Source organism: Phacochoerus africanus, chromosome 1, assembly GCF_016906955.1.
Source record: "Phacochoerus africanus isolate WHEZ1 chromosome 1, ROS_Pafr_v1, whole genome shotgun sequence".
NCBI classification, from domain to species: Eukaryota; Metazoa; Chordata; class Mammalia; order Artiodactyla; family Suidae; genus Phacochoerus; species Phacochoerus africanus.
In genome coordinates, this window is record NC_062544.1 from 35,920,988 (window position 1) to 35,945,262 (window position 24,275).

The 24,275-nt window shown below is 33.4% G+C and overlaps 1 protein-coding gene across 3 annotated transcripts in view; it reads left to right on the top strand.

The window, feature by feature from the left end:
* Window positions 1-24,014, top strand: part of CENPK (centromere protein K) — a 38,787-nt gene extending 14,773 nt beyond the window's left edge. The window contains exons 5-10 of one of the 3 annotated variants that reach the window (XM_047752646.1): window positions 3,401-3,447; window positions 13,597-13,679; window positions 13,782-13,880; window positions 14,217-14,343; window positions 20,447-20,500; window positions 23,465-23,924. In XM_047752646.1, coding sequence (XP_047608602.1) covers window positions 3,401-3,447; window positions 13,597-13,679; window positions 13,782-13,880; window positions 14,217-14,343; window positions 20,447-20,500; window positions 23,465-23,548 — 494 coding nt within the window. In that variant the 3' untranslated portion in view covers window positions 23,549-23,924. Of the gene's footprint in view, window positions 1-3,400; window positions 3,448-13,596; window positions 13,680-13,781; window positions 13,881-14,216; window positions 14,344-20,446; window positions 20,501-23,120 lie in introns of all 3 variants that reach the window. The other 2 variants (XM_047752573.1, XM_047752507.1) reach the window with 2 other exon arrangements.
* The last annotated feature ends 261 nt before the right edge of the window (window positions 24,015-24,275 follow it).

A 24,275-nucleotide genomic window follows, 5' to 3' on the forward strand; every position in this document is an offset into this window, starting at 1 on the left:
TTATATGTTATATCTGTATGAATGATTTTTATATCAGTTTGCTAGGGCTACATGGACTCAGTTGCTTAAACAACAGAAGTTTATTTTCTTACAGTTCTGGAAGCTAGAAGTACAAGATCAAGGTGTTAGCAGGTTTGGTTTCTTCTGAGGCCTCTTGGCTAATAGATTGCCATCTTCTTCCTGTATCTTCACGTGGTCACTCATCTATTTTCTGTTTTTGTTTAAGCACGCCATTCATAATGGCCTAGGACCCACCCTGAAGACCTCATTTTAACTTAATTATCTCTTTAAAGATCCATTCCCAATACAGTCATATTTGGATGTATTGTAGATTAGGACATCAAAATACAAATTTGGGTGGGGTGGGAGAGGATGGGAGGATAGGCAGAAGTTACACAGTTTCCATAACAACTTTAAAATCTGTATCTCCAAAACAGGATTCTCCATAATATCACATATATATTTGTCTAACTTCTAGACTTCTTTTCCAAATAATTCTACAGATGTTTCAGACTTGTGAACTGATCTCCATTCCCTGACCCATTGAATAGAATCTCTTTGATCTATAAATTTAAGTCTTTCTAGATTATTCAAGATTTTTCCTATTTCACATATAGCTAGTCATTAAATATTGAGCCTTATGCCACAGATTTACTTTAGGCCTTTATCACCAATCCACTAGTTTATTATTATAGACTTTTTACATCTTGATCAAGATTTTTAAAAGTTAATTATAGAAATTTTCAAACTTAAAACTGAGGGTCCTGCTTTGTTGTTTTGCATGTGTATTATCTAGCTTTCCCAGTACCATTTATTGACGAAACTCTTCTCTCCCTCATTGCATTGTCTTGTACCCTTCTCAAAAGTCAACTGATTGTACAGTGAGGATTTTTATTTCTGGGCTCTCTATTCTATTGTGTTGATCTATATGTCTGCCTCTGTGCCAGTAGCACATTGTTTTGATTATTGTAGCTTTGTAGCAAGTTGAAATTAGGAAGTGTGAGACCTCTACCTTTGTTCTTTTTCAGGATTATTTTGGCTGTTTGGAGTCCCTTGAGAGTCCATGTGAATTTTAGGATGGATTTTTCTATTTCTACAAACATCATTTTCTATTTCTAAAAAAATATCATTGGGGAGTTCTTTTGTGGTGCAGCGGGTTAAGGAGCCCGGCAATGTCACTGCAATGGCTTGGGTTGCTGCTGTATTGCAAGTTTGATCCCTGGCCCAGGAATTTTCACATGCAGCTGGTGTGGGAAAAAACCCACCAAAATACCAAACGTTATTAGTATTTTGATAGCAATTACATTGAATCTATGCATCGTTTTGGGTGGTATTGACATTGTAATAATACTAAGTCTTAATCCTTGAACATGAGATTTTTTTTCCTGCATGCTGGCCTGCCTTTAGTTTCTTTTGGCATTTTGTAGTTTTCAGCATACAAGTTTTTTGCCTCATAAAATAAATTTACTCTTAAATATTTTATTCTTTTTGATGCTGTATGTCTGGAAATTTTTAATTTTTATTTTTCTTATCATCATTCCTTACATACACACCTTATGCTGTTAACATAAAATACACTTTTGGTCAAATACCTACCTTATAGGGTTGCAAATTTCATAAGCTACCCCACTGGAAAGATTTTTTTAAATCTTTATATTCTTAGTGCCTGCCATGTTACATTGGTTGAAATAATTGTGTGAATGAACATTGAACTGCTACTTTTGGTCAACTCAGCAAGAGGGAGATTTTTAACTTTATGTTCTTAGAATCCTTTTCATTGTATAGCTATCCTAGGGCTGCCTATAATTAGTTCTATTACAGGGCTTATAGAAGCACATAGCTTTTTCCTGTTAGAAACCCTCTATAGTGGCAAAATGACTTGGAAAGTTTTCAGCAGCATATCATTTGAGAAATTTTAAATAGCACTTTATTTGGAAAGATAAACTGTACTTTTCTAAATATGAGTTGAACTTTTCTTGAGTTCTCACTATGATGCAGTGGGTTAAGAATCTGGTATTGTTATAGCAGTGGTGCAGGTCACAGCTGTGGCTTAGATTTTAGTCCCTGGTCTTGGAACTTCCATTTGCCATGCGTGTGGCCAAAAAAAAAAAAAAAAAAAAAAAAAGTTGAACTTTTTAAAGTATAAAGATTTGATTTTACATGTATACACCATGCTATACAGTAGAGAAAAAATTGTGTTGGGGAAATAACAATAAAAAAATTTTTAAAAAAGATTTGATTTTGCTGTACAAAATTAAAATGAAATGTTAGGTTATACTCATTAAGCTGGCAAAAATTTTAGCAGAGTTTATAATATCTTTTGCTGTTTCTTTTTCATTGCTCCTCAAAAATTTTTTAAAAAAGCATCTAACATTCTGTTTCAAAATTCAAAATTCACATTTCCTTCTGTGAAATTAAATTTCTTGGAATCTATCCCACAGAAATGAAAGCACCAATATATAAAGACATAAATAAAAGAATATTTCCTGAATCTTTTTCTTATGTGTGAAGCTAAATACTAGATACCAAGTTAGTTCTCAACCAATAATGAAATCAATACATTTGGTATATTCACCATGTGGAATATCATGCAGTGGTGTAGAATTATGAAAGGACTTATACCAGATGAATAGATAGGATTTTCTTGGGTTTTGCTGGGTGAAAATGAGAATAAGGTATATGAGGCGTTTCTGTTGTGGCTCAGCGGTAATGAACCTGACTAAGATCCATGAGGATGTGGGTTCAATCCCTGGCCTTGCTCAGTGGGTTAAGGATCTTGCATTGCCATGAGTTGTGTAGGTAACAGATGTGGCTCGGATCTTGCATTGCTGTGGCTGTGGCGTAGGCCGGCAGCTGTAACTCCAATTTGACCCCTAGCCTGGGAAATTTCATATGTTGCAGGTGTGGCCCTAAAAGAAAAAAAATGAGCAGAAGATCTAAGGTTATATGATATGATCCCATTCTTGTAAAACCAGCAATGACCCTGGTCAGCAAAATTAATAACCATTGTATGTATATGTTCAAGTATGTGTGTACTAATGTATATGTGTATGTATGTATAGAATCAAATCACCACAGAGGGAAATATTTAAGAAACACACTGTATATTATTAATTTTGTTTTTGTTTTTGATGGTTGGGACAACAGAATAAGAAAAGAAAAAGGCACCAAAAACAAAATGCATAAATATCACATCTGTCTAAAATTATATATGAGTTGGGTATATATGTAACGATATTAAATAAAAGGAATTTCATAAAAACTGTACATATCTTATAAAAGATTCTGTAATATATAAATGGAAAGGGAAAGGGATATTTTAGAAACCACAAAATCAGATTGTTGATATTTTATGGTTAACTAAGCATATCTAAAATTTTGGTTTATTTTGTTCCTATAGTGATTCCACTGAATGAAGAAGTTCTGGCAACATTAGGAAAAGAAGAGGTAAGTCACTTAATGAATTTGGAGCAACCCAAAATAATTTATACCTATAAGTAAATTGGATAAGTTCTTTGCATAGCAAGTACAATGAAACCACTTTAAAACTGTATTAACTATGTTTTATTGCACAGAATATTTGAGAGGATTTAAGTTTTGAATACTGTGTGTAAACCTTGTATTTAATTTTCTGTTGATTAAACGCTTCATAATAAAAAGTTAAGCATCGTTAAATGATCATCATATACATCTGTCCTCCTCAAAGCTTAGCATAAATGTCAATAAAAGAGTTCACATGTGGCTCAGTGATAATGAACCTGACTAGTATCCAGGAGGAAACAGGTTTAATTCCTGGCCTTCCTCAGTGGGTTAATGATCTGGCGTTGCAGTGAGCTGCAGTGTAGGTCACAGACATGGTTCGGGTATGGCATTGCTGTGGCTGTGGTGTAGGCTGACAGCTGCAGCTCCAATTTGACCCCTCGCTGGGGAACTCCCATGTGCTGTGGGTGTGTCCCTAAAAAGAAAAAAAAGTCAGTAAAGATATTTTTAAAGTGTTAGTTTACTAGTTCAAAGTATAGGAGAGATGATAGAAGCAATGGAGAATTTTGTAGAGCATGGACATAGATAAGTATCTGTGTCCCTAGAGGCAGAAATAAGAAAGACAAGTAGATTATCTGCCCTACAGAATGGCTTTGGATTTTAAGGAACCTGGTACTTCAGAATTCAAGATTCAAGTATGGAGCTAAAATAAGAAGATTGCTTTAAAGTAAGAACAGGCTACTAGACCTCTCTCTCGCTTTATTTTGTAATCAAGCAATTAACTTTTACTCACATACCTGAAAACTAGAGAAATATGGTATCGAGACATTAAGCTATTGAGGCTCTGGACTCAGAGTCCAGGTTGGGTGTATAGTAGGGGTAGCATGAGGTCAGAAGTCTGGAAGCTCAAGTTAACATCTCTATACTGAGTGGTGGAACTGCCAGCTCCTTCCCCGATCTATTTCCAGGAGCCCTACAGTCTGGTATAAAAGTAGTCTCAGGCTGGAGGTAAAATAATCTTTGGAATTTTTAAACGGCCCTAGGAAAAATAAAGTCTCTAAGTATTAATGTATGGAGCTTCCCAGTGAAAAGCAGGATGGCTGTAGATCAAAAAGGTCTGTTTATAAACATTTTGTTTTTGAGCTTTAAATGTAAATAGCCAACTTTTATTCAACATTATATTGGAGTTCCTAATCACAGCAATCAGACAAGAAACAGAAATAAAAGGAAGAAGTAAGATTGTCACTGTTTGTAGATGACATGATGGTGTACATAGAAAATCCTAAAGACACTACCCCAAAACTACTGGAGCTCATTAGTGAATTTGGTAAAAATGCAAGATACAAAATTAATATACAGAAATATGTTGCATTCATGTACATTAATAGCAAACCATCAGAAAGAGAAATTAAGGAAATAATCACATTTACCATCACATCAAAAATAATAAAATACCTAGGAGTAACCCACCTTAGAAGGTTTTCTGTACTTAGAAAATTGTACGACGCCTGATGAAAGAAATTGAAGATGACACAAACAGATAGAAAGATTTACCATCTTCTTAGATTGAAAGACTCAGTATCATTACAATGACCATATTACCCAAGGCAATCTACAGATTCATTGTGATCCCTATCACAGTACCAGCGGCATTTTTCACACAACTAGAACAAATAATTTTAAAATTTGTATGGAAACACAAAAGACCCCAAATAGCCAAAGCAATTTTAAGAAAGAACAAAGGTGGAAGAATCACACTCTCTGCCTTCAGACTATACTACAAAGCTTCAGTCATCAAGACATGTGGTACTGGCACAAAACCGACACAGATAGAAGAACAGAAGCGAAAGCCTATAAATAAACCCATGCACTTAGGGTCAGTTAATCTATGACAAAGGAAGCATAAGGAAAAGACACTGTCTTCAATAACTGGTGCTGGAAAAACTGGACACCTACCTGTACAGGAGTGAAATAAGATCATTCTCTAACACCATATATAAAGTGGATGAAAGACCTAAATGTAAGACTGGAAACCATAAAATGCCTAGGGAAAATATAGGCAAAATACTCTAACAAATCAGAGCAATATTTTTTTGGATCTGTTTCCTGAAACAGGAAATAAAAGCAAAAATATAATTGGGACCTAATTAAAAGATTTTTCCCAGGGAAGGAAACCATCAACAAAATGAGAAGACAACCTACTGAATGGGAGAAAACATTTGCAAATGATATAGACTGAGACAGGGTTAATATCCAACATAGATAAACAGCTCGTACAACTGAACATCAAAAAAAACAAAAACAGAAAACCAAGCTGATTAAAAAGTAGACAGGAGACTTGAACAGACCTTTTCCCAAAGGGGCATGCAGATTGCCAGCAGGCACATGAAAAGGTTCACATGTTGATGATCATCAGGGAAATGCAGATCAAAACCGCACTGTGATACCACCTTACACTTGGTGGGAAAGTTGGTGGAAAAGTAAATTGGTGTAGCCTTTGTGGAAAACAGTTTCTCAAAAAACTAAAAATAGAACTCCCATTTGACTCAGAAATTCTACTCCTGGGTCTATATCCACAAAAACCAAAATCACTAAGTCAAAAAGATACATGCACCTTAATGTTCATAGCAGCATTATTTATAGTTGTTAAGATATGAAGCTACCTAAGTGTCTAACAAATGAATGGATAAAAAAGATGTGGTATATATAAATAATAGAATACTACTCAGCCGTAAGAAAGAATGAAATTTTGCCTTTATAGAACCATGAATGGACTTGGAGAGGGTTATGCTAAGTGAAAGAAGTCAGAGAAGTGATATGATATCACTGTATAGTATCACTTAAATGTGGGCTCTAAAAAATACAACAAACTAGTTAATATAATAAAAGGAAGCAGAACTCACAGTTATAGAGAACTAGTGGTTATCCATGGGAAGAGGGGGAGGGAGGGGCAATCAGAGGCAATTAAAAGGTACAAGCAGTTATGTATAAATTAAGCTACAATGCTATTTTGTATAGCAGAATATAGTCAATATTTTATACTAAGTATAAAGAGAATATAATCTATAAAACTTGTAAATCACTATTATATACCTGTAACATACAATATTGTACATTTGCTATACTTTTAAGTTAAAAAAATGTAAATGGTTAGCTAATGATCATTGACATTTTTAAATACCTACAAATGGAAAGGCAGAAACCCAAAACAATTGACATGATGAACCTCAGGACATAGAGACAATTCAAGGAACAAAGAGAATTTAATAAAATATCTTTGGAGAGTTAAAAAATTTTTTTGAGTCCTCAAAGTAACAGAATGCCAACTTAAAAAAAGGACCATTTTTTACATTCTCTAGAATGGCTGTAATCACAAAACAGATAATAACAGGTGTTGGTAAAGATGAGAGATTAAAACACTTTCTTCTACACTGCTAGTGGGATTGTAAAAGGATGCAGCCACTTCAGAAAATGGTCTAATAGTTTCTCAAAAGGTGAAAGAATTACTATTTGAACCAGCAGTTTCACTCTTAGGTATATACCCAAGAGAAATGAAAATATGTGTGTGTGGCCATGCAAAAACTTACGTGTAGAATGTTCATGGCAATATTTTTCTTAATGACCAGAAAGAGAAAACAACCCAATGTGCATCAACTGATGAAAGGATAAATAAAATGTGATATAACTATACAGTGGCATATTAGTTGTCAATAAAAAGAAATACTTATATAAGCTCTATAATATGTATATTCCTTGAAAACATTATGCTAAATGAAATAATCCATTCACAAAGGATCACATATTATACGATTTCATTTATATGAAATGTCCATAATAGGCAAATGTATAAAGATAGAAAGTAGATTGTTATTTGGTGATTAAGAGTGGGTGATTGGAGAGGAAATAGTGAGTGACTATTAGATACTACTCGATACTGCTACCAAGTTTCCTTTTGGGATAATAAGAATGACCTAAAATTGTGCTGATGTTTGTACTTCTCTATAAATATACTAAAATTATTGAATTATATCCTTTAAATGGATGAATTGTGTGGTATGTTAGTTACGTCTCAATAAAGCTGTTATTTTTTCAGAACGGAGCAATCAGAGAATAAGAAAGCCCTTCTAAATGAAAACATGATAGCTGAAATAAATAGAAAAAGATTGGTAATTATAGTCTTAGAAATCTAGAAAGTAGATTAGGAAGGGGGAAAAAAAGAAAATTAGAATCATGGAGGTTAAGAAAACCCAAGTATCAACTCAGAAGTATAGCATATGATCAGCAGAAATTTCAAAGTAGAAAAAAAATGGAAGGGAAGAAATAGTAAAGTAAATAATACATGACCATTTTCCCAAAATGAAAGATAATGAGTCTTCTCCACATTGTAAAGGTTCACATTATTTTTAATATCGTGAATTTAAAACAATACATAGCATGATAATCCATCATAATTTTCCCTTTGGTAGCAGCCCTTATGCTAATAACTGTAGTTTGGACTGGCCAAAATCCAGACTTGTTGCAGTGGCAGGGTCTGCCTCAACACTACTTTCATTTTAAATGTTACAGATAAAAATAACAAAAAGTTTGAATATTTAGCTTGTTTCTCATTATTTTTCATTCTCTTATGCATCCAGTGAGCCAACTTTATGAGAATTTTTTTGTTACTTCTAAATTTCACTGGTAATTTCTACCTATAGTAATTGATCACAGTGCAGCTATTATCTTTTTTTGTCTTTTTTTTTTTTAGCTATTTCTTGGGCTGCTCCCGCAGCATATGAAGGTTCCCAGGCTAGGGGTTGAATCGGAGCTGTAGCCACTGGCCTACGCAGAGCCACAGCAACACGGGATCCGAGCTGTGTCTGCAACCTACACCACAGCTCACGGCAACGCCGGATCGTTAACCCACTGAGCAAGGGCAGGGTCGAACCCGCAACCTCATGGTTCCTGGTCGGATTCGTTAACTACTGCGCCACGACGGGAACTCCGCAGCTATTATCTTATACCTTAGTTGACTCAGTAGCCATCAGGCATCAGTGATTCATCATCCCCTGCCTCATCATCCTCTTTTCCCAAAGAGGGCTTTCACCATGTTTGAGCAGCCAGGTCATTATAGCAGATCCCACTCTGATGCCAACTGTGTTGAGGTTTCCCCCAAGACCACTCTCAGATTCAGTGATCCACTAGATGGACTGACAGGATAAAAGAGCTATTATATTCATGGCTATGGTTTATTGTGAGAGGACACAAATTAAAATGAGACAAGGGAAAACACATATGAGCCAAGCTTTATGGGAGTCTTTTCCTAGTAGACTTGCATAGGTGCATTTACTTCTCCCTACAACTGTGTGTGACAATATGTACAAAGTATTGTCAAATAGGAAAATTACCTGACCCTTGTTGTCCAGGGTTTTTTTATCAGGAGTTAGTCACTGTGCATGCAGGGCCTCTGTGACTGACCCTAGCTACTCAGATGCCAGCCTCCCAGAGCAAAAATGCATTCACCATGAATCACATAGTTAGAATGAACTCTCTAATCAAACTGGTACTAATTAGCAAGGCTCCAGCCATAAAAAAACACCTTAATCAGAAAGAATATTCCATGATTTCATTGAATATTCCATGGTTCTGTGCCTGGAACCCTGCCTCATCTTCTGTTCCTGCCAGACCCTTTGGCTACCATCCTACCACCCTGGTGTCTGGAAGCTCTTGCTTTGCCAGGCTGGGATGGTGGCAGAGGGGTACTGCTTTTCCTGTTGCACTGAACTGTACATATGTTAATAGTACAAATCCAGTGCTACGATTTTATAATTGTAATTAAACTTTATTCTACAAAAAAAAAAAAAAAAGAACTGCTGCTCTAGGAATCTACCAAGGACCACTCCTAAAGATAGGTCCTTCCTCATAATGTGCAGAATTTGTGCAGCCTTAGTCTGCTGAGTTAACTCTTTCCTGCATGTCTTTTTATTCTTTAACAACTGTCTTTTGAAGAGTTTTCTTTTCTAGTTTGGTTAACTCCATTTTATCAAGTTTTCTTTTAAGGTTTGTGTTCAAATATAAGAAATATTTGCTCAATCTAAGGTCACAACGATTTTCTTGCCCTTTTTTTTTTTTTTAGAAATTTTAATGTTTTAAGTTTCATATTTAGATCTGTGATCCACTTAATATTTACATGTGGAATAAGTCATTGATAAAGGTTTATTTTTTTATATGGATACTAATAGTTATAGTGCAAATTATTGAAAAAAATCTTTTTTCTTTTGAATTTCCTTTGCACATGTATTGAAAATTGATCACACATATATGGCTCTATTTCTAGACTTTCCATTTGTTCACCATTCTATGTTGTGGATGTTTTTCTTTTTTCTGTGTTTTTTCTCTCTTTAGGTGAATAATATGTTGTTTTGTTTACTGAAGCTTTGTAATGTCTTGAAATTAAGTTGTATGAGTTCATTTTGTTCTTTACTAAAATTGTTTCACATTTTCATATAAATAAGAATTGGCTTGCCATTCTATCTCATAAATATGCTAACTGGAATTTTGACCAAGATTGCCCTGAGCTTATAGTTTATATTGAGGAGAAGTGACATCTCCTGTGTATTGAGTCTCAATCCAGATCCATGAGCACCGTATGATCTCTGTCTTTACTTAGGTCTCCATTTACTTGTTTTTTTAGGAATTTATCTCACCAATGTTTTGATCAACAGACTAAAGATAAAAAGCATTTGATCATCTCAATGAATTCAGAAAGAATAAGTGACAAAATTCAATATTAATTTGTAATTCAAAAAAAACATAAATTATAATAGAAGTGTACAGGTCTGTATTTGTTTTGTCAAATTCATTCCTTAAGCATTTCATGTTTTTGATGCTATTAAAATGGTATTCTTTTTTTTTTTTAGGACTCCACCCACGGCATATGGAGGTTAGGGGTCTAATTGGAGCTGTTGCTGCTGCCCTACACCAGAACCACAGCAACGCCAGATCCGAGTGGCGTCTGTGACCTACATCACAGCTCACCACAATGCCGTATCTTAACCTACTGGGCCAGGCCAGGGATCAAACCCACAACCTCATAGTTCCTAGTTGCATTCGTTTCCGCTGCATGGCGGGAACTCCTAAAATGGTGTTCTTTTAATATTTCAATTTCTGATTATCTAGTGCTGGTGCATACAAATAAATTGATATTTGTATATTGATCTTATATCTAGTGAGCATGATAAACCCCTTTATTCTAGTAGCTTTTTTATAGATTCTTTAGCATTTTCTATAAAGCTAGTCATGCCATCTGAGAGCAAAGGCAGTTTTACTTACTCCTTTCCATCTGGATGCTTTTTATGTCTTTTTCTTGGCTTATTGTACTGTCTTAGAATATTTAATAACATATTGAATAAAGGTGAGGAGAATGAATTTTTGTCTTGTTCCTGGTCTTAGTGGATAGCTTTTGCTCCTTTATACCATTAATTGAGATAATAGTAGGTTTTTCATAGATGCCATTAATGAAGTTGAGAAAATTACCTTTTACTAGCATTTATGAAATCTTTTTGAGATTATGAATTAATACTGAATTTTGTCACTTATTATTTCTGAATTCTTTGAGAAGATGAATTTTTTCTTTTTAGTTTGTCGATACAGTAAATGTCACTGATATTTCAAAACTGATTTCAACTGTTAATTAACTTTGTTCCTAAGAAAAACCCCACATTTCTGTAATGTATGGATCTTTTTAATTTATTGATGGATTTAATTTGCTAAAATTTTATTAAGATTTATGTGTCTGTTTTTTTTGAGAGATACTGGTCTGCGCTTTTCTTGTGACATCTTTTTCGGGCTTTAGTATCTGTACAAATACTAGGCTTATAGAATGATTTCAGAGGTATTTTCTCTTCAAAAGAATTTGTATAGAATCAGTATTACTTATTCCTTAAATGTTGGTTAGAATTTATAGGTAAAGCCATCTGAGCCTGTTTTGTGTGTGTGTGTTTGTGGGGAGGATGTTAAACTAAAAATTCAGTTTCTTTACAGCTAGTCATGTTTTCTATTTTTCTCTAAATGAGCTTTGGTAGTTTATGACTTTCAAAGAGTTTGTTCATGTCATCTAATTTGTCAAGTTTTTTGACGTAAAATTGTTGATAGCATTTTCCCAATACTCTTTTAATGTTTGTGGTAATGCTACCTCCCTCATTCTTGATGTTGGTAATTTGCATCCTTTGAGGTCCTTTAATTAGTGTGGGTAATTAACCTTCCCAAAGAATTGGCTTTGGGTTTCATCAGTTTTCTATTTTTCTTTTTGTTTTTCTGTTTCATTGATTTGAATTTTTTATCATTTTTTCTTCAGCTTAGTTTTGGTTTTATTTTCTCTTTTTCTAGTTTTGTGGAAGCAGAGGTCATTAATTTGAGGGCTTTCTTTTTTCTGCACTTGATCTTAGCCAAAAGGCTGAGAAGTGACTGAGAGTTTTCTTTTTTCTAACATAGGCTGTTAGTGATGTAAATTCTCATCTGAGTACTTCTTTTGCTTTATCCTAGAAAATTTAATTGTTTTTATTTTCAGGCAGTTCATAATAATTTCTTATTTTCCTATTGATTGTGTCTTTGACTCATGAAGTATTTGTTTTATTTAAAACTTTTTTTGGAGTATGATTGATTTACAATGTTGTCTTATACTGTAAAGTGATTCAATTGTGCATATGCATATATCCATTCCCATATAGGTTATCACAGAATATTGAGTAGATTTCCCTGCACATGACCCATAGATTATTTTGAAGTATCCAAATATTTGTTGTGAGCCACAGGGAAGTCCTGAAGTATCCAAATATTTGTACATTTTTGCAGGTGCCTTTCTATTATTGATTTTTACTTTAATCTCATTGGATGATATTTAATGTAAGAGCAATATGGTTGCATTAAAATCTACATACTTGATTTTTCTTTACTTGTCATACCTTTTCTCTGTTTCTGTTTTCCTCTCTTCTCATTTCCTTGGACTAATTGTGTATTTACTAGAAAAAGTTCAGTTTATTGTAATCCCCTATAGCCACACCGTCCACTTTTATGTTCCTTAAATACTTCCAGCATATTTTTGCCTCAGGTCCTTTGTATTTAAAACTGCCTTTGCTAAAACATTCTTTCTGCCTTCTGTCTTTGGTGCTAAACTGTTAGTTAACCTTATCTGAGAGCTCCTTCCATATCATATGACCTGAAAGAGCCATCCCTGCTCCTCATTTCTGTACTATCATTTTGACCTATTTTTACTTCTTGGTGCTTATACTTTCCTGAACTTATGAATTTGTTTGTTTGGATTCCCCTCTTTGTTCTGTTCATCTTTGCATCCTGGACTCCTTCAACAACACCTGGTAGTCAACAACTGATCAATAGATGTTTGTTAAATGAGCGATACTCATTTGTGTCTGTTTTGTATAGTCTTTTTAGAAATGAAATCTAATATGCCTGATTACTGAAAATTCACCTTTAAATTGCCTTTCAGTATGAAAATAAAACTTATTGCTCGAAACCTCTTATATTTTTAGGAGTTCCTGCTATGACAACAGTGGGTTAAGAATCTGACTGCAGCAGTTCAGCTCGCCTCAGAGGCATGGGTTTAATCCCTGACCCAGTGTAGTGAGTTAAAGAATCCTGCATTGCTGCAGCTGCAGGTCATATTCAGTCCCTGGACCAGGAAATTCCATATGCTGTGGGTGCAGCTGTTAAAAAAAACAAAAAACCGAAAATGAGCTCTTATATATTTATTTTTTATTTCTTTTATTATTTTTGTTGTTGTTGTTTTAGGGCCGCACCTGCGGCACCCACACCACAGCTCACCACCACACCAGATCCTTAACCCACTGAGCAAGGTCAGGGATCGAACCCACGTCCTCATGGATATTAGTCAGGTTCATTACCGCTGAGCCACAATGGGAACTCTGATATTTTTAAATTTTGCAATGAAATATTACAAAGAGCTTAGTACTTGCTCTATATTATGCTTTCAAAGACTTTCTGCTAGACTCTGATTTCTGGCTGTATATCCTAGACAACATGTAAATTTCACTGACATTCAGAGATATGACTGTTGATAAATTAAAGACTGAGCAATTGATTTTAATTATTTTGTTCTAGTTCCAAAAATTGAGACATGATCTTGAATTGGTACTATCTACTATTAAGTCAAAGAATGAAAAGTTAAAAGAAGATTTGGAAAGGTATATTTATATTATAATTACCATTAATTGTTGGTTGAGATATATTGAATTGGCATTAGTGTTTTATTTGACTATTGTTTATTTTGTTTTCCATGTTTAAAGGGAGCAAAAATGGCTGGATGAACAGCAACAGATATTGGAATCTCTTAATGTAGTACATAGTGAATTGAAACAGCAAGTTGTGACATTTTCTGAATCAAGGTATTGATTTTGTGTTCTAGGTTTTCAAAATAGAGGAAATTATTTTCTTTTTTAATGTTACATGAAATAGATAAATGAAAAGAAGGTAAATATTACCAGAAATTGTGAGCCTTACCTTGATTTTTGCCAAAGTTAGGTAACATAATCTTTTATGAATAATTTGACTTTCAGTGTTCCTACCTGTTAAATAGAGACTTTCTCATAAAGCTAGTTATTTGGTTTAAGCAAATGAAGTTTGGATAAGGATTTTGGTCAATTTTATGAGTAACCAGTTATATATACTTAAGTGTTTTATCAATGAAATAATTCTCTTAAATTTTTAAAACCATTTTTTAGAGTCTTTAATGAGTTGAAAACGAAAATGCGTGATATAAAAGAATATAAGGAGAAACTCTTGGTTACCTTGGGTGAGTTTCTAGAAGACCATTTTCCTCTGCCTGATAGAAGTGTTAAAAAGAAAAAGGTAAGTTTTAGAGAAGACATTTATGTAGGTATTCACATATGAAATTGTTTTAGATAGGATCAAATGTAAATTTTCTGATAAATTTTTACGTTTATTATATATTTCAGTACACACACAAAAAGGTACATGTGCAGAAATATTGTATCATCACATTATATTTATTGAAAAGAAGTAATCTAGTTATTCAATAAAATAGGATTAAATACACTTTTTTTACATTATATCCATATGATGGGGGAAAAATGCAGCTTTAAAAAATACTGTGTTGAACACCATCAAAGGACTTTATGAAATGCTCACAAATTATTGTTAGAGGATAAAACCCGGATGATTACATTGTGTAAGTCTAATTCATACCAAAAAATGTAATAGTGTTGCCAAAAAGTATCTGGGCAAGGATTGTAGGTGAGATTTGTTTTCGTTTTCATTTTCACTGTTTTCCAAATTTTTCATGAGTAACATGTATAACTTTTAAAATCAGGAGTTCCCATTGTGGCTCGGTGTTGACAACCCCAACTAGTATCCATGAGGATTCCGGTTTGATCCCTAGTGCTGCTCAGTGGGTTAAGAATCCAGCGTTGCCATGAGATGAAGTGTAGGTTGCAGGCTTGGCTCTGATCTGGCATTGCTTTGGTGTAGGTTAGCAGCTGCAGGTCTGATTCAACCCCTAGCCTGGGAACTTCCATATGCCATGGGGTGCAGCCCTAAAAAATAAAAAAATAATAAAATCAAATAAAATCAGAAGATAACTTGTTATTTAAGGTAAATTATTGAGTATTTTAATAGTATTTATGGAATAAATCTTTTCCACAGAGGCAAATAAAGGTTTTATTGGGTGACGGAAGATTGGAAACACTTTAATTCCTTTTTTATTATTATTATTTTTTTGTCTTTTTAGGTCCATACCTGCAGCATATCGAGGTTCCCAGGATAAGGGTCAAATCAGAGCTGTAGCTGTGGGCCCATATGCCACAACCACGGCAATGCAGGTCCAAGCTGCGTCTGTGACCTACACCACAGCTCACCAGATCCTTAATCCACTGAGTAAGGCTAGGGATTGAACCTGCGTCTTCATGGATGCTAGTCAGATTCATTTTTACTAAGCACAACGGGAAATCCTTTAATTCCTTTAAAAAAACAGTATAGGGTATATATAAATACAATTTGTGGAAGTGGAATAGCCATTGAAACTGGTACCAGAGTGATCTTTCTACAGATAAACATATTTAATTATTTAATCATGTATTTAAAACATATATTGTAATCATTTTTCAACATAAAACTTTTGATGACGACCTCTAGGATGACTATAAACTCCTTAATGAATTTATATTTGGAGTTTTCTATCTCTTTAGCCTCCTTTCCAACCATTTTTTATCTGTCTCTTGCATGAGTCTCTTCAACCATTCTACTATAGTTCTAGCAAATAAGGAATGATCTGTCACTTTTTTGTGCCTTATACATTCTGTTCTCTCTGGTAACAACAGTTCCTCTCTGGTCAGGGTAGTAAATTCCTTCCTAAAGCAGTTTATACATCATCTTTTGTGTGAAGCACTGCATGAAGGTGTCATTTTATTAGCATTTAAATTACTACATGATTTTGTAGTAAACATTTTTGTCCCTCTCTCTATTCACCCACCACACACTGAGCTCCATGGTGTGTTTAACTCATCTTTGTTAGCTCCACTATCTTGCATTTCTTTTATAAGACCTTTGAGTTCATGGTTTTTTGTTTGTTTGTTTTGCCTTTTCTAGGGCTGCTCCTTTGGCATGTGGAGGTTCCCAGGCTAGGGGTCTAATCGGAGCTGTAGCCACCAGCCTATGCCAGAGCCACAGCAACGTGGGATCCAAACCATGTCTGCAACCTACACTACAGCTCATGGCAACACCGGATCCTTAACCACTGAGCAAGGCCAGGGATCGAACCCACAACCTCACGGTTCCTAGTCAGGTTCGTTAACCACTGCACCATGACGGGAACTCCTGAGTTCATGTTTTTTGAATGATTGTGAGCATACTAGGAAAAGAAGAAAAAGTTGTTTGTTTTCTTATAATTTGTGTTTTTCTATTCTTCCCTTTCTACTTTGTAACTGTCAGTAGGCTTTACATTTATTATGGACTATTTCTCCTATTCTGTCCATTGTTATTTGTATCCCTTAGTCATTTCTGAAATTATTGACAGCCTTCTGTTAACTATTTCATTAAATTCATGATCCCTTTGAGTTCCGTGGTGGCTCAGCAGGTTAGTGATCCAGCATTGTCATTGCTGTGGTTCGAGTTTGATCCTTGGCCCAGGAACTACCACATGCTGTGGGTATAGCCAAAATAAAATTTGTGATATCTTACGTCTTAATGATTATAATCTGTTACATAACCCAATGACTTATTTTCTGATTGAAGTCTCTTTTTTAACTTTTTTCTTAACCTATTAAGATTCTCTCCTAATAGAACCAAAAGTTTGACTCATTCTTAAAAGGAAGCATTGATTACCAGAAGCCATCATGGGTTCATTAAATTGTATTGGATAAGCTCACTTTAAAAAAAAATAAAGTCTATTAAATAAAGTTTATACATGTTACAAAAAGATAGGTTACTTGCCCTCTCTCTCTCTCTGTCAAGCAATGATACTGAATGTATTAGTGGACTCAAGCTGCTATAACAATAATACCAAAAACTAGATTGCTTAAACAAAGAAATGTATTTTTTCATAATTTAGGATACCAAAATCCAAGGTAAAGGTGCCATCAGTATTGTTTTTTGCTGAGGCCTTTCTTCCTGGTTGTGGTTCCCTGCCTTCTTGCTGAGACCTCACTTGGCTTTTTCTATTTTTTGAGTTTAGAGAGAGCATTCTGGTGTTTCTTCCTTGTCTTAAAAGGGCCAGTCCAGTTGGATTAGGGCCCTACCTTTATGATTGCATATAACCTTAATTACCATTTTAAAGGCTCTACTTCCAAATACAGTCACATTGGGGATTAGGATTTCAGCATAAGAACTTTGGAAGGCACAATTTTGTCTATAACACTTCACTTTATAATTCAAAGATGTATACTAAAAAGAAACAACCAGACTCCCTCCACCAGATCATTAACATTAGGTGGATGTTATTTGAGACGTCTTCCTTAATACATACATATGTAGAAACATAAATGGACTGATGATAGGGTGAATCAATGTAATTTTGTACATGCTAATATAAAATATTTTTAGATTAATTTTACTTATGTTTGATAGACAAAAAATGAGTGAAGTTGAATTCAGATAAATATTTTTTTGCTTCAAGTGATTTATTGGTTCCCTGATATGAAAAATAAGAAAATTAACATTCTTCCCTCTATGCCCTCATTCTACTTGTTTTATTTATTTTAACTTTGGCAGGTTTATAGCAGTTATATTCTGTTCTGATACCATCATTTATATATATGTTAGTCTTTATTGTACATTGTGTTGGATTCAATGCTTATCATTTTTTACCATTCATTTTTTAGTTTTTAAGTTTAATCCATTATTTGATATGATGGGTTTCTTTGACAGTAATTTCTTCAAAAAGAATTCCAGGGTGTTTTATTTTTTGAATTCTTAAATGCTGAACACATTGTTTGCTTTATACCTAAAGGCTTAACTTTGGCACAATTTTTTAAAACCTCAGACTTGATGTCTTGCTGCTTCTGACTATTTGCTGGAAGAGTTCTTTGTTTTTTTGTTGTTGTTTGTTTGCTTTTTTGCTTTTTAGGGCTGCACCCACAGCATATGGAGGTTCCCAGACTAGGGGTCGAATTGGAGCTACAGCTGCAGCTGCTGACTTATGCCACAGCCACAGCAACACAGGAACTGAGCTGTGTCTGCGACCTACACCATAGCTCATGGCAACGATGGATCCTTAACCCACTGAGCAAGACCAGGGATCAAACCCACAACCTCTGGGTTACTAGTTGGATTCATTTCTGCTGTGCCACAACAGGAACTCCTCTTTATCTTTGAATTTCAATAACTTAACAGGGTTATGTTGGTCATTCAATATCATATTTGCTTTGAAGATGATATATTGTTTCCAGGGGTAGATTTATGTCACATTTCATTTCATGGCAATTTTATTTTATTGTTTCTATATTGTTTTTCATATCCTTATGTTGGAACCGTTTTCATTATATTTTTCCTCTGCATTTTCTTTGATTGTCTCAAACCTTTATATATTAATCTGTGCCTTGCTGTGTATTTATCAGTTCTATAATTGTATTTGCTTTCATCGCTAGTGAATCATATGCTACTTTTTATCACTTTTTCATTTAGAAAGATAGTAGAGGACAGGAGATTTTGAGAACCCACGTTATGTCTTTACTCAGGAGTCAATTTTTTTTTGTCAGGCTTATTTTATAAAACGTTCCAAGGACTCAATAGTAATCTTTGACTGTTGTCAGGAAAGTATTAGATGTCAGTATAGTAGGAGACCTTGGAGTTAATTGAATGTTTGAACTAAAATGCTGCTGATTAGATTTAGTATTATCCTGGAAGATTTCTAGTAATTTCCCTTAGAACCTTGTCCTATTGAACAATTTTTTTTTGTCTTTTGGCTTTTTAGGGCCCCACCCACAGCATATGGAGGTTCCCAGGGTAGGGTTCAAATTAGAGTTGTAGCTGCCAGCCTACAGCACAGCCACAGCAACTTGGGATCTGAGCAGCATCTGTGACCTGCACCACATCTCATGGCAACACTGGACCCTTAACCCACTGAGCAAGGCCAGGGATCAAACCTGCATCCTCATGGATACCAGTCGGGTTCGTTAACCACTGAGCCACGATGGGAACTCTCTGTTGAACATTTTTAACAGTAATTTGGATAATGAGGTAGAAGACATGGTCATCAAAGTTTACAAATGATATGAAATTGAGATGATTAGTTCATAAATATATTAGATGACAGAACTGTATTTTTTAACCGGCCTAGGTAAAATAAGATAGTCCAGATAAAAGAGGATGATATTTAGTGGAGGTAGACAGGCTGTCTTTCTTGGGTTTAAAACATTAAGGAATGAAGGAGATGTAGCTTAGGTAGATGTAATGAAGGAGACTTTAGCACTTCAGATGATAGTATTCTCAGAACGAGGTCAGCAGGGTGAAATAGATGTCTAAAAGCTAATGCAATCTTAAACTTAATAAAATCCCATCATCCATGTGTATGGAAGTGAGTCTTCCTTTTCATCTTTGGTTTTTGAATCACATTTGTATCATTGTGGAGAATGGATTTTTTTTTTTTTTCCCCACTGTACAGCAAGGGGTCAAGTTATCCTTACATGTATACATGACATTTACATTCTTTTTCCCCCACCCTTTGTTCTGATGCAGCATGAGTATCTAGACATAGTTCTGAGTGCTACTCAGCAGGATCTCCTTGTAAATCTATTCTAAGTTGTGTCTGAGAATGGATTTTTTTAAAAAGGCAAATTAGAGCACTTTCAGAGAACAACCATAACATTAAGAGGTAGCAATAATTGAAGAAACTCATGCTGATTAACATGGAGAAGACATGGACCTCATAATGACTGTCTTCAAATATTTGAGGAACTCTTGGATGGAATTAGAATGAGGTTTATTCTCTGTAATTCCAAGAAAAAAGAACTAGTGAGTTAACATTAGGAACTCTCAAGAACTATGAAAAGACTAACAGGTCTCCCTGGGAAACAAGTTTCCTGTCCTGAAGCTGTATTAACACAGTCTGTAATATTATTTGTTTGGGATATTTTTAATGGGAGGGTTCAAACATTAGGATTTCTTTTATATGAGTATGTATAATATATGTAATATAATTTATCCATTATATATTTATAGACAGATAGTCTGAATTGTATCTTATGGTAATTGCAAAAGGTATCTGTCTTAGAAGGTGTTTCAATTGTATTTTTATGAGCCCTACTGTTTAGTATAAGCAGGTTGTTTACTTTCAGAATTCTTTTAAAATGATCGAATTGTATATGTTTGGTTTTAGTATATCTTGACCATTGCAATTGAGAAATATTAATTTTTAAAATTTTGTAGTAAATATAATCTAATATTCTGCCGTTGACAGAATTGAAATGTTAATTCTTTGTTATTCACACTTCTCTCAAAGAAAAACACTCAAGAATCAATGGCACAACTGATAACACTGCATGAAATCTTAGAGGTAAGTGTTTTGTGTAATTGTTTTGCTTGAAGATGTCTCTTAATTAGTGATTTGTGAATATTTATACATAGGCTTGAAAAGAAAAAATGCTGCTTTAGTTCTTAAGGTATACACTAATTTTTATTAAATATATTTATCTTTAGTATAAAATTAGTTTTATTTTTTATGTAGAACTAGAAAGAATATTATTTTTTAAAAGAAGTTGAAATTGTCATATTCCCAAGATTAATATTTTAAGAAAATTTTTATGATGTTAATTAGTATCTACACAGTGAAACCCTATGCTCTTATATTGATATAATCTTTAGTTGGCAACTCTGTATTCTCTTTAAAATATTTCGTTGAGTTTAAGGATTCTTTCCATAAAGTTGCAGAAATTCATGTACAAGTTTTCCTTAAATAATATTAGCTTATTTTTTTCATAACGTAAGGACTGAATAATTTCAACTTTTACTTGACATTACCTTTTTTTAAAAAAGAAAACAAATATCTTTGACCTTTTTAAAAAAATATTTTGAACTTCAGCCAAATTATCAAATATATTGAATACTTTAAATCTTTTTTTTTTCTTTTTTTGGCCACCCTGTGCATATGGTGTTCCTGGGCCATACTGGATCAGATCTGAGCCACAGTTGTGACCTGTGCTACAACTGTGGCAACACTGGATCCTTTAACCCACTGCACTGGGCCAGGGATTGAACCTGTCACTGCAGAGATGGCTCCAATCCCATTGCACCACAGCAGGAACTCTTTAAATACTTTAAATCTTGATATGATAATCCATTGCAAATTGAGTAGAGAGGAAGGTAAAATAGTCTACGAATAGGTAGTTAACAATGTGACTTTTGAAAATTATTGTTAAGTTTAGAATAAAGTGATTTCAAAAAGCTTTTGTTTCATTGTAGTTTTATGAATTGAATGCTGAAGTCTCTCTCGCTAAGTGGTTTTTGTACCTCAGTATATCTTAATATTATAGTATTGCTTTGAAAAACAATCACAAATATTTGTTAGATTTGGCATTAGAATCTTTTGACAATTTCTATTTATTCCAGTACTAATATTTCTCATGGATGACTTAATTTTTAAAAAAAATAAATTTGTCTTATATGTTGCAAATATTGATGATTTTTAACTGGGAAATAATATGGGTAATTTTTGAACAGTGTATTATTGGATACCATTTAAAACTTAGAAACCATTTTTGTCTTCAGGTCTTGATAAAAGTGACTAAAATTTAAACTTCAGTAAATAATGAAACAATATACATATTTGTTTTAAAGTAGAATTTCTAGCATTTAATTGTTTCTGGCATCTACTAGATGTAATTGAAGTGAAAAGTAAGAAAGATTTTAAATTATTTTAAAATAAGCAATTGCTCTAAAGTAGGAATAGTATTTAATTCTTTTATTATCATATCTAAAAGAAATGAGACCACAGCTTTTTTTTTCCTGTAGGATGTGGTACTTGAAATAACTAAAGTTAATGAGAGATGACATTTTATTTCAAGAATTGAGATGTTGATATTATGAAATGTGATTGAGTTGAGAGCTTTATAGTTTAGTTTTATTTCTATTGAACTTTGTATTTGTATAAATTGTATTTTCTTTTTCTGTGTTTCTTAAAATAATATCTTTAAAATGTTGGCCTGGCAATTCAGAGATAAGTCGTCTAATCCATGATCTGCCACTAATTATGTACCCCTTGAGAAATCTTTTAACCCTTCTGGATTCAGGTTTTGTAATTTGTGGAAGCACTATGTAGGAGATGTGGAGGTAGAGTAATAACTGATATATTTAGCATTTTTCATTCCAAAGAAAATTCCAAAGAAAATTATACTCATAGAATATAAGTGTTCAAAGAATTTTAAGTGTATTTCCTAAACTTTTCTAATGCCAGTGAATTTGAAAAAGAGAGGTGATTCTCAGTGTATATTAGCGGTCTTTCTGCAGCTTGTTCAACCATAGAAACCTGTTTCTTAAGACTCAGCATCTTTACAGAGCCCAGTTCCTTGGCATTTGGGAAATGTATTAGTCATATAATTTACGATAGTTACTCAAAACTTCTCAATTTGTGGTTGTAACACTAAGAAATCAAATATATTTATGATTAATTTGAAGGAAATGATAGAGTTGTTGTTTTGAAGATTTATCAGATGAATAGGTATTTTGGGGTGGGGAGAGAAGGGTTGATGATTTCTCCTTCCCTCAAATATTAAGACATACCTGTTGTTTTTTGAACTTTGTGTGTATTCTGCTGAGTATCTGTGTTTTCTATTTTTATTTTTAAAAAATGTTATAACCAAACTTCTAATACAAATAAGTTATTAATCCTAAGAGAAGTGGGAGAATTGTAAATGCCTTTTAACCCCTTTTTAGGAAATGTTTTAAAAGTTAAGATTGGAGATTTATTTTAAAGCTATTTCCATTCACTAATATTTGTAGTTTTTTAAAAGATACAGTCAGTTATTTAAGTTAGCGCATAGAAACTATGATATAAACAATTATTCAAAGAGAGAAAAGATCAACATTATTTGGTAAAAAAAAAAAAACTTAATGTTTTATTATAGCTCTATCAGTTTTTTTCCCAAGTAAAGTATATGTTAAATGATGTTTTTTCCTAGATTCTTTTAAATAGATTATTTGATGTTCCACATGACCCTTATGTCAAAATTAGTGATTCTTTTTGGCCACCATATATCGAGCTACTTCTGCGTAATGGAATTGCCTTGAGACATCCAGAAGATCCAACCCGAATAAGATTAGAAGCCTTCCATCAATAAAAAGATGGTCTTTTTTCCCCACATAGTACTTAAAGAATCTTGTCATTCAAGGATAATGGAAACACTGAAAATTACTTGGCTAACAAACATTATTTGCAAATCAAAATACACAGTCCTTCTTCTTCTTATGCTTAAAATGACTCATGCTGCCATTTAATATTCATTTAAAAATGGTTCTTTCACAGTCAGTCAGTGCTTTGGTGTTTTCAACTGGATGGACAAGAATGCAAGTAAAAAATATTCTACACTTAATCATTATAAAACTTTAAATGTACCTTAATTCTGCAATATCTTTGGAAAATTCATTGTTAATTTATAATATTGCTAATGTAATATTTTTCTTTTAAAATTTATGACAGTTTCTTTTATGCATTTTGAGTTACATATGCAATGTTTACATTCTTTTTATTTAGAAATTATAATGGATAGGTCATTTAATTTGCAGGAGGTTTAAAAATTGACGTAATCTCTTATGTAGAAAGAACCATAATTAAAAAGTATTTAGTAAATATGTTCCATGTATACTGCCATATTTCTAGATTTCTTAAATAATTGGAATATAAAGAAACTAATGGATAAAGGTAGTATGAAAACCATATTTAATGTATATTATAAGTAATATTATATATAAACCATTCTGGATTCTGTTAATTATTACTAACAAAATGGTGTTCATAAAATTTTATTAATACTCTTTGGCCTTTTTGTAAATAAAATCCTCATTTAAAAATCTCTAGTTTTTTTGTGATGTGGCATGATATTTTAATAAACAGACTTTTTCATAGGTAGATAAATCAAGTTATTATAGAACTATATACAAGCTAAACTAGAGAATTCCAAACCCTTTTTTTGTATCATTAGTTTTCTAAGAGGACTTAAGTGATTACATATGAAAATGCTTTCTATTGTATGATGTTATTCAAGTTTCTTGCTTACCTTAAATAATTGATTTTTTTTTGTCTTTTGTCTTTTTTGTTGTTGTTGTTGTTGCTATTT